The 18,486-nt window shown below is 35.4% G+C and overlaps 1 protein-coding gene across 3 annotated transcripts in view; it reads right to left on the reverse strand.

Moving 5' to 3' along the window:
* Positions 1 to 18,486, reverse strand: part of INPP4B (inositol polyphosphate-4-phosphatase type II B) — a 763,493-nt gene that overhangs the window by 163,457 nt on the left and 581,550 nt on the right. For all 3 annotated transcript variants that reach the window (XM_047091642.1, XM_047091644.1, XM_047091643.1), the window contains 2 exons: positions 8,083 to 8,213; positions 7,595 to 7,699 (listed from right to left, as the gene is read on the reverse strand). In XM_047091642.1, the coding sequence (XP_046947598.1) occupies positions 7,595 to 7,699; positions 8,083 to 8,213 (236 nt within the window). The remainder of the gene's footprint in view (positions 1 to 7,594; positions 7,700 to 8,082; positions 8,214 to 18,486) is intronic.

Consider the following 18,486-nt stretch of genomic DNA (forward strand, 5'->3'; position numbering starts at 1 on the left):
CAATTTCCTAACATAGGTATATGTTCTCCAGGGTGAAGGTACCAGGAGGTAAAACACAGGAGACACCCCAAATATTCTTTATTCTTGAACTTCATAGAAAATATTTCAAATAGTCAAGTAAAAAGTAGTGTTGCTATGTTTCAGCACAGCTAGCAGAACTGAACACTATCTATATTTTAGAAGACATCTCTCCCATTTCCCCACCTTGCAAGCCAACCTTAATAATCCATTAATATCAAGAGGCTTTCTCCACAGGGACAATAAGTAGGGTTTATGTCTGGATACGGAAAGAGCAAGTAGGTCTCTCTTGCTCTCTCACTTTCTTGCCTTTTGATTCTACCTACCTGATTAAAACCATTCCTCAAAAAGCTGGGATCTTTATGTGCCTATTTTGTAGAGGGTCAAAGAATTTAGGTTTACCTAACCTTTGTATATTTGAGGTCTTCAAAAAGTTGAAGTGTTAAAATTTAAACATTGATAACTCTGATATTGTGATTTATAACATAAAAAAGACAGCCACAGGCTCATAATAGTCAGTCAAGAGACCCACATCAGCAAACCAAGCCTTAATACCTAATCTAACTGCAGTTTCAGCCCCCCAGGAATGTAATCTTTAACTAGTCAACATAGAATTTCTTGGTCAGCACTAGGAGATTTACTAACAGGTCCCTTCCATTTCCCTTAGGATGATCTTGCCTAAAACAATGGATTCCTTTGCCAATCATTTTCTTTTTCCCCATTTCCTCAATACCTTTAAAAAAATCTTTCCTTTCTTTAGCTCTACAGAGCTCCTTTCTATTTACTAGGTGGGATGCTGTCTGATTCATGAATCATTCAATAAAGTCAATTTGATCTTTTAAATCACTCGGTTGAATTTTTGTTCCTTAACAATAACAGGAAATAAATATTTGATCTTTGTTCCCTCTTCTGGTACAGCGGTTCTAAAAACCCTTGGAATTTCCTCAGCGTTGAGAGCTTTTCTCATGTTTAATGAAGTGACTATCGGACCTCACCTAAGGATAGGGACTGGATGCCAGTGAACCAAACAAAGTGATTAGAGGTTGGAATTTTCTATCCCTCCTCTCACACCCTGCCTCCTGGGAGAAGAAAAGAGCTGGAGATTGACTTCAATCCTCAATGGCCAATTATTTAATCAATTATGCCTATGTAGTGAAGTCTCAAACGAACAAACAAAAACACAACCCAAAGGACTAGGTTTGGAGAGGTTCCGTGTTGGTGAACATGTGGAGATGCTGGGAGAGAGGTGTTCAGAGAGCATGGAAGTTCTGGATACTTTCCCTATGCTTTGCCCTGTGCATCTCTTCCATCTGGCTATTATATCCTTTTATAATAAACCAGTGATCTAGTAAATAAAATGTTTTTCTGAGTTCTGTGAATAGCTCTATCAAATTAATTGAATGCAAGGAGAAGGGAACCTTTGATTTCAAGCCAGATAGTCAAAAGTACGGGTAACAAGCTTGGACTTTTGATTGGCATCTGAAGTGAAGGGCAGTCATTAACCTGGGAATCTGATGCTGTCTCCAGGTAAATAATGTTAGAATTGAGTTGAAATTTAGGACATTCAGTTGGCATCTGGGGAGAGTTGGAAAATAGATGATGTGAGGAAAGCCCCATCCCCACACTGGGATGGTTCCACAATCATGAATGACCAAGGAGTGGCTCTGAAAGAAACAGAAAGTAGCTGCTGAATGTTATTCTCAGAATTTACATGAACTTAAGCAAAAGAATACAGCTGTGCTCTTCAGCTATGGATATGTTAGGTTTGTCACATAATCTAAAATAAGAAGATGCTGTATACAGCTATATAATCCTTAACTTTGAAATCATCTCTGTCATACTTTACACTAATCACTATAATTTTTAAATACCACACTCTTACTGAAATCACAAAATCTCAACTCTTGGGAGTCTTAGTATTTTGCAAATATTGTTTGACAATTATCATTTACCAATATCACAGTATTGGAACTGCTAGATTTATGTCTTTGGTCCTTTCACCCTTGAATGCCACTTGCAATTATGACAAAAATGGTAGACAGATTTTGGTACACTATGGAATTCATTTCCTGGTGTCTTACTGTAGTTGATGAAGAACGGTATACACTTAAAGTACTATGTTCAGTCTTGGCTGTAACAGTTGTACTTTTTAAAATTCAGTTAGAATTAACTGAAATGTATTGTATTCCTCTAAGAATGAGCAGATATACAAGTAAACAAATAGTCAATAAAAATAAAACTCTTAAATAAAACAATCTTATCATTCATATTTGTCTCTTTGGAAAAATTTCCTCATTTTATCCTGCTGTTTAAATTATCTATCTTTATGATATGAACAGTCCTTAACTGTATATAATAAAAGCTTTCATATTTTTGATACTTAGAGGCAACTATAAAAATCTAGGTGGACATTTATTTTATGAAAATTTGAGCAATAAAATCAGAGGTCTTTTTTTCTTTCTAAAAAAAAATAGAATCTGTGTGTCTTCTTTTTTTGATAGTTCATATCTCAAAACATGTCCTTGGCTTTGTGAAAATGGCATCATATACAGCATAACAGGGAAGTGGAATTCAAGTTGCGAATCTCATCAAGCTAAAGATACTAGGTTGGCTTGAAATTTAATAATAGGGCTGCCTCATACTCTTTAAAAGCCATTTAATAATAGATATGAGATAATAAGTCTATTTTTTCCCAGAAAATCTCTTTAAAGTTCCTACAACTATAAAAATAGTTCTAATGAAAAGAAAAAAAAAAAAACATAGACATGCTGATCTCGTTTCAAGGAGCAATTTAAGCACAATCCCTGACTTCAACATGGACCACAAAATGACTTTGACATGAATCACAAGAGAACAAGGAATTTTAAGGGAAAACTATTTCAAAATAGTTGAAACAATTTGGCAACATCATGAAACATATCTAAAAGTAATTATACTGGGGCGCCTGGGTGGCGCAGTCGGTTAAGCGTCCGACTTCAGCCAGGTCACGATCTCACGGTCCGTGAGTTCGAGCCCCGCGTCAGGCTCTGGGCTGATGGCTCGGAGCCTGGAGCCTGTTTCTGATTCTGTGTCTCCCTCTCTCTGCCCCTCCCCCGTTCATGCTCTGTCTCTCTCTGTCCCAAAAAAATAAATAAACGTTGAAAAAAAAAATTTAAATAAAAAAAAAAATAAAAAAAAAATAAATAAAAGTAATTATACTTCATTGATGATGTGATATACTCAAACTCGAGATACAGAAATCAGGGAGCTCTAAACAGCTCCTCATTTGTTCCTTCCCTCAATGTGGATGTTTGAAAACTAAGGAGCAGAGGTTAGCTGATTCATCCTAGTTACACAATAAATTCTGGCTTATGTTGTACCTGATTCCAACTATAGCTTTATGATTTACTATAGATTTTTTCTTTCTTTTCTTTCTTTTCTCTTTGTATCTTTCTTACCCTGTCTCCTTGTCTCTGTCTCTGTCTCTCTCTCTTTGCCATGTACTATAATATGCTATTTTATATCTATAACATAAAATAAAACAACTTAAACACAGAATAATATCACAAGAATCCAGGGTGCCTGGGTGGCTCAGTCAGGTTAAGCATCTGACTTTTGATTTTGGCTCAGGTCATGATCTCATGGTTCGTGAGTTTGAACCTAACATCCAGCTCTCTTCTGTCAGCGTGGAGCCTGCTTCAGATCCTCTGTCTCCCTCACTCTGCTCACTCTCTCTCTCTCTCTCTCCCTCAAAAATAAAATAAACCTTTAAAAAAGTGTTACAAGAATCCATATTTTATAATATTCATAACTGGTTTTCTATTAAAGTAATATTCACCAGGGTAGAAAACTTTGCTCTTAATTTTAAGGTTTTGTCTTTGTTACTGTCACTGCCATCTAAGATCTCTATTGGGATTGTATTTGCTGTATTAAGTAATGAATAAGGGTGAAAAGTTAACTTAATGGGCCTGGGGGCACCTGACGTTAAATGGAGGTTATTTCATTTGTCAGTATGAGACAGGACATTAGTTCTGCTCAGTTACTTGTTTCTAGAGCTAGACATTAGCCTTGTGTTTGGTGAATCTGCCTGCTATTGTTTGCAAAGCTGCCTATCCAAATATATCAGGCATATTAATCAAATGTGGATTGAGGTAATTTACTAATGGTGAGAATGAAAATAAATGTACTACATCCAAATAACTCACCAGTGAAAATACCAAGGCTTGGCCAATCTTACTTGCATCATTACCTTGCAAAATGTTGTCTGTAATGCAGCTAAACATTCAAACCAGTAACCATGGATCTTAAATAAATTTAGCTGAAATTATTTTAATATGCTGACTACATGTTATATAAGCAAGTAGAAAATTTGATTGACTGTCATCTTAAACTTTAACCATTTTATTTTGCAAATAAGAAAACCAATGCTCAGAAAGCTTATTTAACTTAGTCAATATCAAAGAAGTGGATGGTAGGACCCCAAAAATTCAGTCAAGTTTTCAATTTCTATTATAACATATAGTTGGTGATATAGCCTATAAAGCACTTACTTTACCTAAATTCCAATCTCAAATAATCAATTTTCAACTTATAAAAACATATTTTAAAAACATGTAAGCTTAATATTCAATATCACATATATTATATGTATACCATATATATGATGTATATAAAATTATTTATATATGTATAATACAATACAATACAATACAATACAATACAATACAATACAATACCTATAAAATTTACATGAGGTGCCTTGGAGAAAAAGTCAGTATGCGGTAGAACTCAGTACCTTTGCATTAATTCTTGGCTATGAGGATATCTAGCCTTTTCCCACATTTTCTCCTTTAGGTCTTCAAAAAGAAGAACCATCTTTCTGAAAACTGCTCTAGAGCAAAAGTCTCCTAGTTCATGAGTCGTACCCTAGTTCTATAACATCAAAATCTTGCTTTTCTCTATACTACTTGATATTTATCATCACAAATAAGAAATTCCTCTATATATCCTGTTATTATGGGTTGATTTATGCTTCCCAGAAAGATATCCTAGAATATGACCTTATTTGGAAATATGGTCTTTACAGATGTAATCAAGTTCAAATCAGGTCATTAGGACAGATCATAATTCAGTGTGAGTGGTGTCCTTAAGGGGGAGGTTCGGAGATAGAGACAGACACAGTGGAGATGATGTTAAAATGCTCAGGGAACACCGTATGACGCATTGATAAACCAAAGAAAATCAAAGACTGCCAGCAAGCTATCAGAAGCCAGGAGGAGGTAAGGAAGAATACCCCTATAGGTTTCAGAGGGAGCTAGCTTAGCCAAAATTTTGATTTCAGACTTCTGGCCTCCAGACTGCAAGACAATAATTTTTTGTTTATTTAAGCCATTCAGTTTGTGGTACTCTGTTACAGCAGATCTAGGAAACTGATACATATCACAAACCAAAATAATTAGGAGAAATTATGTTTGCTTTTAGAAATTTACTTCAGTTGCAAGTTTCTTCCTGTCAAATTACAGAAACCCAAACTGAACACATTGTTTTCCTTCTAGCTCACTCTGGTCCATTTTTCAGATAGCATCTTGGAAAGAACAGCACAAATGGTTCTGTTTTTGTTTTGTTTTCAAGAAGTAAGTATAATAAAAGGTCACCTAGATAATATTTTTTCTTTGGTGGAAGTATGTTAGGATCATTGCCAAATATTTGAATGCATATTTAAATATACATCCGTATCAATTGGGCCCCAACAAGCCACTTGGTTTGATGATACAGCTATCTATCCACAGATGTACTGAAGTTGTCCTTCTCTCATTTCTTCCTTCTATCAGTCATTAAGTGCTTACATATGATAATTTTTCCAAAATGCCTAACTCATCTTTTCTCTAAATCTGGCTACTTCTTAGTTCAAGATTTCATTGTCCCTTAATAGGCTCTTCACTGATCACTTTTCTCCTTTTAACAGACCTGATAGAACTGAAAGATCTATTTTGTTCCAGTGATGGCAAATGCTACCTGTTTCATAATGGCTATTATTGTTCATTCTAGGTGTTTTACATACTCCAATTCACTTAAATAGGAAAAGTACACTTGCTTAGAAAGTAAATAACGGACTTAAGGTCATACATCAAAAATGGGAGAGCTGAAATTGTGTTTCATTTCAAATTACATAAACTTTACTATATCATTAGAGTGATTTAATATTGGTCATTAGAAAAAAAAGACATTGGTTTTCAGATAGATTTTAAGTATTTTAGTTTCTTTATTATTTATCTATACTTTGGTTTTGATGATTTTTAAAACCACCGGATGTTATGTTCAAACTACTGGTAGATATGCAGCAATCGAGGAAGAGTTTCTAAATGCTTTGGGCCAATCCATTTCATTTGTATCTCAGTTCTTTCAGTGACATAACTTCTGGTGAAAAGGAGCCAAGTTAAAATTTTAGATAGTAGATAAAGGTTACTAGAGGTATTCACATTACACATCATAATGATTATAACTACACTTAAACTTGCACATTAGCTGGTTGCATATATATAATCAATATGTACAAACACAGAAAAACTGGTTTTTATGCTTGTAAAACTTCAGATGATTCTAAAGCAGAATAGAGATTTTGACTTTTCAAAACCTAGAACCTCTATATTGCGACAATGGCTACAAAATAGGGTGTTAGCATGCATCTTTAGATGTATCTGTGTGTGTTTGCATGTTGATACACTTATCCTGAAGGACTGGATGATCTAAAGTAACTTTTGGCTCCAGGAACATGGGTACTGGTAGGATGACTATAGCACTTACCATTAAACAGGGAGACTTTTGAGAGGGAAGAGAGGTGAAGACCTTCTTTAACAATGATGCTGGACAACAAGCATAATATCAGACTTTGATGTATGTGAATGCAGGCATATAGTCACTCTACTTATGCACAAAAATTGATATTGCAGTAAGTTAAAGGAAATGGGAGATGAGAAGAATATTTTAAAATATTTTTTTTACTAAGAAATAGCAAGGAATCATGTAGAATGGCAATGAATGCAATACAGTGTTCGCTGTAAACCTCATTCAAGTATGTTTATAAAAATCTATACACTTTTCCTTGAAAAATGTTTCTCACAACTGAGTATAGTAAAATACTCTACCACTTTCTTTCTGATAAATTCCCTGCTCATAGAGAAGCGGGTGATTCTGTTGATAGTCACCACTAAATCAGAAAAACAGCTCATGAGTCTATCTTTGGGCTTTGATTTTTCAAGATAGGAACAAAATGAACAAGTCTTGTTTTTCCTTTTTCTTATTAAAACAGTAGCACAGTTATTAGCCATCACTGGTACTACTTAGGAAGCTAACACTTACTTCGTATATTCACCTGTTACTCAATTCAGGTGCCACATTTTTAAAGTATTGTTTAGAAACACAGCAACAAAAATGCTATACCCCTTTTTGTAGCAATCAGGGTCATTATCAAGTTAAATTGCTTCATCTTCATCTTTATATAATTCTGAAATTTTAAATTCTGCCAATAGTCAAGCTTTTTAAAAAAACACACACTAACATAATTTGCTCATTAAAAAAAAAGAATATTATATATTACCTTTCAAGTGAGGGCTGTGGACGTGCATTCTTTGCAAATGTAGATTTACTGGAACAAATTCTAATGTTTTCTCTCCTTTGCTGCTGCTTGATTTGAAAGAGGACCCTAAGTGGAAAAAAAACTGAACATTATTATTAAGTAAATAATAAATGTGTGTGTATGCACGTATATTGAAAAGTATGCTTGATATAGAAAAATGTTACAAGGATTTCAGAAAGGAAAACATATTTGTATAAGCTGCTTTTCTTTACGGAAATTCAATTTAAAACTTCTCAGTTATTCTTATAATAATACCATGAGATAAAATAGTGCAATTTGTTTCTTACTGGTCTATCATGCCGAGATGGTAGAGTTAGAAATAAAAGTTGTTTTTTTTTTTTTAATTTTGGCTCTTCCATATCCATAACAACAATGTTTATTATTGTTTTCACCGAACACATATGAAATGGAATTTAGTTTGAATACGTAAAAAGTTTTTGCTTTCATACCTGTTTCCTTGCTAAGTTCTGTCAGAATATCTTGGTACATATTCACCATTTGATCACAGTGAGTAAGGACATTTTTCCGTAGATTGTCCCAGTGCGGAGAAAGCTCACCAAGTTCCTTTAGCTCCTGGTTTCTGTTAAGAATGGAAAAGAGGGGAAAATAATAATTTTGATCTTATGTCCACAGACAAGGAACACTATAAAAGTTGCCAAGTTAAAAAGAAACTGATTTACCATCCATTTCAGGAAAGTTTTATGCACTTATTAGAAAAAAAAAATATTTTCTTACATCAGCCCTAACAATATCTTTGCAGGTATGTCTCCTGAGGCAAGAGAAACAAAAGCAAAAATAAACTACTGGGACTACATCAAAAAAAACAAAAACAAAAACAAAAACAAAAAAAACAAAAAAAAAAAACCTTCTACATAGCCAAGGAAAAAACCAACAAAACTAAAAGGCAATCTATTGAATAGGAAAAGATATTTGCAAATGACATATCCAATAAACGGTTAGTATCCTAAATATATAAAGAGTTTATACAGCTCAACACCAAAAAAACAAATAATCCAATTAAAAAATGGGCAGAAGACGTGGATAGACATTTCTCCAAAGAAGACATACAGATGGGCAACAGACACATAAAAACTGCTCAATATCACACATCATCAGGGAAATGCAAGTCAAAACCACACTGAGCTAAAACCTCACACCTGTCAGAATGGCTAAAATAAAAAACTCAAGAAACAACAAGCATTGATGAGGATGTAGGATGGGGGGAAATGAAAACTGGTAAAACAACTGTGGAAAGTAGTATAGACGTCCCTAAAAAGTGAAAAACAGAACTACCTTATGATCCAGTAGTTGCACTACTGGGTATTTACCCAAAGAATAAAAAAAATACTAATTCAAAAGAATTTTGCACCCTATGTTATAGTAGCATTATTTACAATAGCCAAATTATAGAAGCAACCCAAGTTTCCATCAATCGATGAATGGATAAAGAAGTAGTATATGTATGTATACAATAGAATATTAATCATAAAAAAGAATGGAATCTTGCCATTTCCAACAACATGGATAGATCTAGAGAGTAAAATGGTAAGTGAAATAAGCTAGTCAGAGAAAGACAAGTATCATATTATTTCACTCATATGTGTAATTTAAGAAACAAAACAAACACATAAATGGAAAAAAAAGAGACAAACCAATAAACAGACTCTTAACTATGGAGAACAAACAGATGGTTATCAGAGAGGAGGTGGGTGTGGAGATGGATGAAATAGGCAAAGGGGATTAAGAGTACACTTATCTTGATGAGCACTGAGAAATATATGGAATTGTTGAACCATTATATTGTACACCTAAAATTAAATAACACTGTATGTTAACTCCATTGGAATTAAAATAAAATAAATAATTTTAACACAAAGGAAGATATGAGTAATTTAGGTCACCCAAACATTAAAGTTTTATATGGCAAAGAGGTAAAAAAAAAAAAAATACAAGTTAAATAAATGTTTTCACTGGTAAAACTTCACAAAGATGACAAAAACTTAACTATCCTCTATATATTATATAATATATGTATAAATATATAATATATAAATATATAATATATATTAATATATATTATATATTAATACATATATTATACATTATATATAAATATATAACATATAAATATATAACATATATATTATATATTATATGTTATATATATATATTATATGCATATAATATATATATGACAATTCAGTTAAAAACCAAACACTAAAACCTCAATAGAAAAACAGCTAAATCCTAGACTTCAGCCATCCAAAATAAAATAATGTGGAAAAAAAATAACATGGGAAGGGCTATCTGACTAGGTCTGAAGGAAAAACAAGATATTCCAGTAACCCAGTTTATTTACAATATAGCTGTAAAATATTTTAAAAGCCCATAAATGGTATAATCAGTTGTGATTTATTGGCCTCAGTTTCTCTCAAGAGGACAATTTAAGTAAATGCGGTATGCATGTTTTGTCTTTTCTTTATCAAAAGGAAGAGCTAATCCTGCCATTTAGGTTTTAATTATTACCTTTTATCTAATTCTCTAGCCTTTAGCCAAGTTAATTCAAATCATCAGAATGCCTTTTTAAATTATAATGATAAATAGTCTAACATGCTGCTTGGTTAGATCTCTTACTCATTTCTGTAACCTTTTACCAACAACATTTTCATGAGGCTAATTTAACCAGCAATAATGAAACTTCTTTGCTATTTTGACTGTGAAACATGCTAAATACCAAGCTAATAAATTCAGAAGATGTAGAATCTCTAACATCCTGTTAAATGTAAGAATAATGGATGGTGTGCAAAAATGTGACTTGCTTTCAAATGCTTGTAGCTGCCTTTGTTTTGTTTCAATGGGGATGCAATATAGTAGTGCTGCATCTTTTATCTGATGTCTCCACAATTTTGGCAAACATTAATCTCATTTTTAACTTTTCCATAGATTAGCTTTCATCACACAACATTTATGGGAGAAGAAGTGGTCAATTAATAGACAATAAGAGTAAAAAAAGTTCATGACCGAAGTTGAAGGGGGAGACTGAAAAACTGGAGAGTCAAGTTCTCTGTGTGCACTCAAATGGCCGGACAAATTCAAATTCAGGACAAAACAACAACAACCAACACAAAAAAATAATTCCAAAAGCCTGAGATATCTAAGTCAAAAGATCTGGGCAATTAGGTCAGATATGAGATCGACAGCAACTGTGACATATCAACTTACTTTATTTTCAATATACAGTTAAAATGAAAATGCTAGCTAAGTATTCCTATTTAATACTCATAGATGCACTATGGGTTTATAATTCATGTTGTCCCTGAATCCTTGTCAGAAAGAATAATGAAAAGAGAGGGAATGAGGGAGGGAAGGAAGGGTGGTAATGAAGCTGCTGACGACATTGTAGGATACTGGGGTGGGGTACGTCTCCTTCCCTAAGAGAAACCTGGCAAAGCATGGTCAGAAAAGTTTAGTGTTCTTGGGGACTTGAGATAAGCTGAAAGGAGTCCATAATGTGTTGTTTACAATTTATTACACTCCTCCAATATGTCAAAAATGATATACAGAAATCTATAGATGAAACTTGACATTCACTGCTCATTTCTGGCACTGAACAGCTACATGTTCTAAAAGGGAAAAACAACCAAATAAAGCTTCTCTGCATTGAAGAAAACCCTCGAGTACAGAGGAGCTATAAAATAAAAGTATAATAAACCAGAGCAGAGTAATAAAAAGTTAGAAAACAAAATGGGACATAGTAAGAGGGTAGTTGTAAGTTTAAGAAAAATGAAAGAAATTGATTACATTAATACACTAAAATAGACAAAGAGAGAAGGTACTTAGGGGTACTCAAATCAGGAAACTTTTCAGTTGGGAAGGTGAGGACTGTTCACACTACATTTTAATTTGTTACTCAGTGAACAAAACTTGGGAGTTGAAGGACCTTGATTTGTATCTCAAGCCAGGTTCTCTAGGAAGCAGAGACTGAGATCAAGCAATCCTAGGTCAGCAAAAGGGAGGTGAGAAGAGAAGTGCTGTAGGAGAAACAAAGTAGACATAAGGTGGGAGGTTACTGAGTTGGGCAGAACTTCACAAGAAAACATGGCTGGTTACTTGGTCATGTGAAACAGCTCTAGATAAGTCATATGGAAGCAACGCACCTTGGAAAACTTTGTTAAGTGGAAAAAGCAATATTTATATGCCAGTTCCTTACCACCTTCTATAGTATTTCATTGGTAAACATTCATCCTATGAGACATTAACTCCTCTGCACTTCTGCTTGTCTCTTCTGGGTGGCCACTGGGGAAGCAATATCCCAGTGGAGATAGAACTGTCCTGGATATAGTCATAGGTACCTGAACCATTCTGGATATAGATGCCATTGGGGGCATGCTAACACCTGGTCTTCACCCTGAGGGAGGCTGATATAGCTGGTGGTGTTAGGAAATAAGGTGACAATGGTGGCAGCATCTGGAGCCCTCCATTGGGCAAACAGTCAAAACTTGAGGACAAGTTAAGGTTGGCCCATTATAGAAAAGTACATCAACTGGGCCCAGGACAGGCAACCCCTTGTAGAACTTGCACTTCCATCACTCCCTGACATCCTTGTGGCATATAAAACATCATCCCTCATATCTTCCCTAAGAAGAAAGTTCAAGTATAATCCTTTGAAGTGATGACCAGATGCAATTCCCCAAAATGGAGTAATGAGCCAAGCTATAATATGCAATATTCCAGCGATCCTTGGGGCCTTAGTTGACATTCATCACCAATCTCTACCGCTCATTCTAGATTTTCCTCACATTCCTTTGGCACTTCAGCTGGTCTGGGGTGCTGCCTTGTGAGGTGATCCAGACCTTAATCCCAAGTGATTAGGCCCTTAGTTTCTTTGCTTTTAAGGAATCTTAGTTACTGTAATCTCCCATGCACCTCTGGGCATGGAGCACATCTAAGTGCCAGGCATATTTCTCTTCACTCAGATTATGAAGCAGCAGCCCTATGTCCTCACAATGATAAGTATCCCTTGCCATCTTTGCTGGTCCATTGTAGTAGTAAGAAATGCATGATAATCAGACCACATGTGAGCCACACATAGGTTTCAGATAAGTGGGACTCTTTATGGCTTACTGACAGAACTGCCCCTACCCATGCCTCAAGAACTAGGATTCTAATTGGCAAAGTCTAAGGTGGTAGGGAAAAGAAGCACAACTCCACTAGTGGGCATCATGATTGATTGTAATAAGGGCTCCCCCTTTTTCCGAGAGCTGAGTATTCTACCTGTGGTAGACATCCTCTATCAGCTGTTGGTTTAGCATACAAACTTCATCCTGGAGACCAGTACTCCAATCCTAAGGTTAAGTTCCCCTAAAATAGGGCCTTAGCTGAGCCTCTCATGGTTAATAATGTTCCACTACTGTATTAGATTTGTGGCTTTGGGGTGGTAGGGCATGCAGGAATTTCAAGCTCACTGTTGCACCTCCTTTGTTATAGCAAGTATCCTTTGGTAGAAACAATGTTATGTGGGACATCATATCATTGGTCCAGGCATTCTGAAAGCTGTCAGATGTGGGTAATGGCAGTGGCACTGTGAACAGTAAAGGCATACACACATCCAAACTTTGTTTCACCTACTTAGGACAAATTGCCATCCTCTCCAAGTTGAAAGAGATCTGATGTAATTGGCCTGCCACTAAGTAGTTGATGGGTCTTCCCTAGGAACGGCACTCTCTTAGCATTCACTATCAGTTATATATTAGTGCTTGGTTAAGCACTAGACAAAAAGTCTCAATGATATGTGCATCATAAATAAAACTCAAAAAAGCAAAATTATTGACATGCATAGATGATAAAGGTCTTTTTGTGTATGTATGTCTTTTTTGTTACTGATTTCCCCCATTATTTGTCATTTTACCAACATATGTTACAGGTGGAACATATGTGTATATGCCACTTTACACCTGTCCTTCTGTCATGATTATTAGCATGTCTTTACTTTCAAAATATCTTGTTAGGCTGTCCAAGTTACAGGAAACCAAAGTTAATATAACTTTTTTCATCTTCTATTGTGATTATTAGCACGTCCTTATTCTCAAAATATCCTGTTAGACTGTCCAAGTTACGGGATACCAGAATAAATCTAACTTTTTTGATATAGTTTTAAAAAATAACTATAAACTCACAGAATGTTACAGTTGGAAGGAAGTTCAGAGAATAATGTGAAACCTCTTGTTTCACAGATGGAAGCATCTCAGTGAAACAGCTTGTTTGTCTCTGAGTCACTAGAATACCGAGTCTTTTAGACTATAATCCCCGTTTCCACTCTTTTCCTCAGCCCATGTAATTCCCTGGTGTAAACACACACATACTCACAAAATTAAACTAAAAAACAAACAAACAAAAAAACCAGAGTGCCTTATTTATTGAAGGTACTTAATGAACATAAGCTGAATAAATGGGGTTTGGAAGGAGTGGGGCTATTGACTTCTAGAACTACATTTGTAAATTTTCATGTACTTTTTTTTTGTTTTAATTTTCATGTACTTTTATTTTATTTTTTTTTCTACGTTTTTAATTTATTTTTGGGACAGAGAGAGACAGAGCATGAACGGGGGAGGGGCAGAGAGAGAGGGAGACACAGAATCGGAAACAGGCTCCAGGTTCGGAGCCATCAGCCCAGAGCCCGACGCGGGGCTCGAACTCACGGACAGGGAGATCGTGACCTGGCTGAAGTCGGACACTCAACCGACTGCGCCACCTAGGCGCCCCTTCATGTACTTTTAAAGTGAACTTTGAACAAAGGGTAAGTTATTGTTTGGTATTGTTATATCTGGACCTTTTAGTTAGAATGGTACAGCTACTAGGTGTGCAGTGCATGGTAACTGATATTCCCTAAAATACGTTCAAGTGTGTACTGGTGTCCAATATTACAAGACCCATAGACAGAGTCTTTGCATGTCTCCACATTTATCTGGGTAGCAATCTTGGCATTAATGTTTCAGTTAAATAGTTACACATCTTCACTCTGCCTTTGGTGTGAATGGCAAAAGAGATGAACTGTGTAAATGCATTTTTAATCCATAGAAAAATATTTTTAAAAATACTCCTTCCCCATCTATAAACATTCTCATTTATTCACAGCAACAACAGCATCTACTTTTAAAAGCTGTCTCCTTCAACTGCTACTTTACAACAATAACGGCAAAAATGTCTTTCTGGAAAATCCACTGCCCTCCTAAACACATACAATCTTTTATGAATTCATTACTTTACTATCACTAGAACTCTACGTTTCAAAAAAATCTTCTAATAGATAGGCTAGGACTCTCCTAGAGTCCAAGAAGTAGCCAAAAAAAAAAAAAAAGATGTTGAAAGAAAAGACTGAATATTCAAATACTAATAAGCTTAGGCCTCATACACATTAAACATTTTTTTGGCATTTACTGCCATCCATTCCCTTTTACGTTGCTACCTGCAAAAATAAAAGGTAAACCAGATAAAATAAATCTCAAAGGACACAGATGATCGCTAAGGCTTACTTGAAAAATATCTTTACACTCTGGATCTTGGCATTCCAACTGTAAAAGTGTGATATTCTTGATACTTGATGAAATATTCATGCCAATCTCTGGAAATAACCTCATGGTACACTGTTTGTCTACATGGCTTCTTTTGTCCTACCTTGCTTAAATATTTCAAAAATATAGGCTTTACCTCTTCAGCAAAATCACAAGTTTCAGGAGGTCATTCTGATCCTCTGAACCTTCCATAAAGGAACACACTACTAAGCATATAATATGCTTGAAACACCAGACTATTAAATAGTGTAAGGAGAAAAATGAGATTAAAAACAAACAAACAACTCTAAGAAGAATGAAGGGAAATAACTGAACACAAAATCAGTTCCAGGGAAACCTGAAGAAAAATAGCCAAACCTGTTTTAAAGTTTTTACATATAATTCATAAAACATTGGAAGGAATATTAAATAGATGGATAGTTTTTAAACTTCTTTCCCTACACCCTGTGGCTCAGGGACAGGGGAGGGTGTTGATGAAAGAGAAGTCAAGTACATGAACAGGCATCAGGACCTTTTCCTTATTCCAGCCAATCACCAGCTCCAATTGAATTTTTTTTGATTAATACTGAAATTGCATGTACAGATCTTTTTTTTTTTTAATTTTATTTAGTTTTGAGAGAAACAGAAACAGCATGAGCAGGGGAGGGGCAGAGAGAGAGAATCCCAAGTAGGATCAGCACTGTCAGCACGGAGCCCGATGTGGGGCTCAAACTCACTTGAAACCATGAGATCGTGACCTGAGTCAAAACCAAGAGTCGGACACTTAATCGACTGAGCCACCCAGGTGCCCTCCCCATGTATAGTTCTGTATGAAAAAAATAAGTTTTTCCTGCTAAAAAAAATAAAATTAGGTTTAAGATCACCAAAATAGAACATAGTTAAAAGAAGAGAATGTTTATCTTCTACTTACAACATAGTTTTAAAACCTACTGATGATGTATTCAAGGAGAAATTCCAACAGCGGGAATATTTGCTCTAAGTCTGTGAGTGTGGCACACTTGCCTTATTTATCTTTGTGTCCTACCACAGTCCTTAGTTTGTGGGAAGTGTTGAGCCTGATGACTGACTGAATGAAAGGTTTGCTTACAGACTGTTGTTCTTCAATCTTCCTGAAATTTGAGATCAAGTCAGAATATAAACTAACCTAAAAGTAGAATGTTGAGCTCTGTCCCAGTTAAAATGAATAAATGCAATAGATAAAACGAGACACTGTTGAGTCCTCTAACCTTGTATGATCTAGGTCTGCAACTCTGGATTGGTCATGTCTTCTTTAGGGATAGAGAAAGACCTGAAAATGTATCTTAATATGGCATTCCTTACTGTGATGGTTAATTTTATATGTCAACTTGGCTGAATCACAAGGTATCCAGATATTTAGTTAAATGCTATGGTAGGTGTTTCTGGGTGAGATAAACATTTGAATTGGTATACTGAGCAAAGTACCTTGTCCTCACTAATTTTGGTAGGCCTCACCAAGCAGTTGAAGGGGTTTAGAGCAACAGGTTGACCCCTCCCTGAGTAAGAAAGAATTTCTCTTGACTGGCTGACTTTGAAATAGGACATTGGCTTTTTCTTGCCTTTGCACTCAAATTGAAACAGTGGCTTTTCCTGGGCTTCAAGCTCACTGGCCTTTGGATTAGAACGGTATCATAGACTGTCCTGGGTCTCCAGTTTGTGGACTTACCCTGAAGATGTTAAGATTTGCCAGCCATCATAACTGTGTGAGCCATTCCTTATAATAAATCTGTCTGTCTCTGTCTGTCTCTGTTTCTTTCTACACACACACACACACACACACACACACACACACACACACACGGTATTGATTCTGCCTCTCTGGAGAACCCTCACTAACACACTAATTATACAGGGATTCCATTACAAAGATTTCCCTCTGTTTGGGGCAAAATGTTGGGGAAATGGGGTGGGATGGAAAAATCTAGAGTATAGTTCAGGACATTTCATGATCTCCTATCTCTCTTGCTGTATTTTGTAGATACTCTTGATTAATCTTCAACAAAGAAGAAAAGAATTCAATGGGAAAAAGACAGTCTTTTCAACAAATGGGGTTGGACAGCTATATGCAAAAGAATGAAATTGGTCCACTTTCTTACAACATACACAAAAATAATCTCAAAATGGGTTAGGGACCTATATATGAGACATGAAAATCCTAGAAGAGAGCACAGGTAGTAATTTCTCTGACATTGGCCACAGCAACATCTTTCTAGACTTCTTCAAAAGAAAAATGACTATAGAGTCGTTTAGCTCGTCTAAGGGACATGCACAAGAAATCTCTCTAGTGCTGAAGTCACTGCTCCACATGTGAGAACCTCTTTTGCTAGGGCTGTGAACCCAGAATAATAAAATTTTAAAACCTGAGTATGTAAATTCAAAAATTCCTGAAATTATGAAAAGTAATCATTGTAAGAAAGAGTAACTGAGAATAATAGTTAATTCATTTACAAGAATGTAGGAGGACCAAATAGCCTGATAAAAATTCATATACCAAAGGCCCAGTAAAAAAAGGCATTAAAATGTTATTTGAAATTGTTATTACCTCAGTAAATAGAAATATTTCCCCACAATGAGCTGCACAATACCACTTTGTACAATAAAAATAGCTATACAATTTAACCAGAGCCTTCTGGTAGTTATCATACTCTAAAACTATATGTGGGCATACACGGGTACAAAGTGTAATAGCCAGGTTGCTTTCATTCATTGAGCAAAGTTAGGCCTTAAATCAAACCTAAAAGAATCATAACAGAATTTACCCATTAGGGAAAAAAAATTAAACACTAAACAGTCAATGAAGAATAGATGACATAAATGACTCGGGGGTGGCTTCAATTTCATAAAGTGGTTGGGTGACACCATAAAGCTGAACAAAGTTCAACTAGATGTCAAGTTTCACAATATTTTTCACAGTATGTTCAACCCACAATTCAAACCGTCTGTGCTTGAACCCATGTGGGGATAAAAATTGCAGCCATAAATCACAGGCTTTGAAAAAAGTGCATTAAAAAAATGACAACGTGGTTAATGTTGCAGTCCGTGAGTCACTATTTCACTGAAAAATGATGGGATATTCTGAATGGTCACTCCTTCTGATTTTCACCTGACATTAAAATAAGCAGCCGTTGTACTGTATATTCAAGAAGGTTTCAAGTTATGTACAAAGACTAAACACTGGAACACAGTAACTGCAGGGTTTAGTTGTAATCACTGTAGCAGTTTGTACTGATGAATAGCCAGATTCCATCATTTAGTTTTATGGAA

This window comes from Lynx rufus, unplaced genomic scaffold, assembly GCF_022079265.1.
Source record: "Lynx rufus isolate CCGP_SWC_20201006 ecotype Redwood Valley unplaced genomic scaffold, mLynRuf1.p SCAF_3, whole genome shotgun sequence".
Taxonomy (NCBI): domain Eukaryota; kingdom Metazoa; phylum Chordata; class Mammalia; order Carnivora; family Felidae; genus Lynx; species Lynx rufus.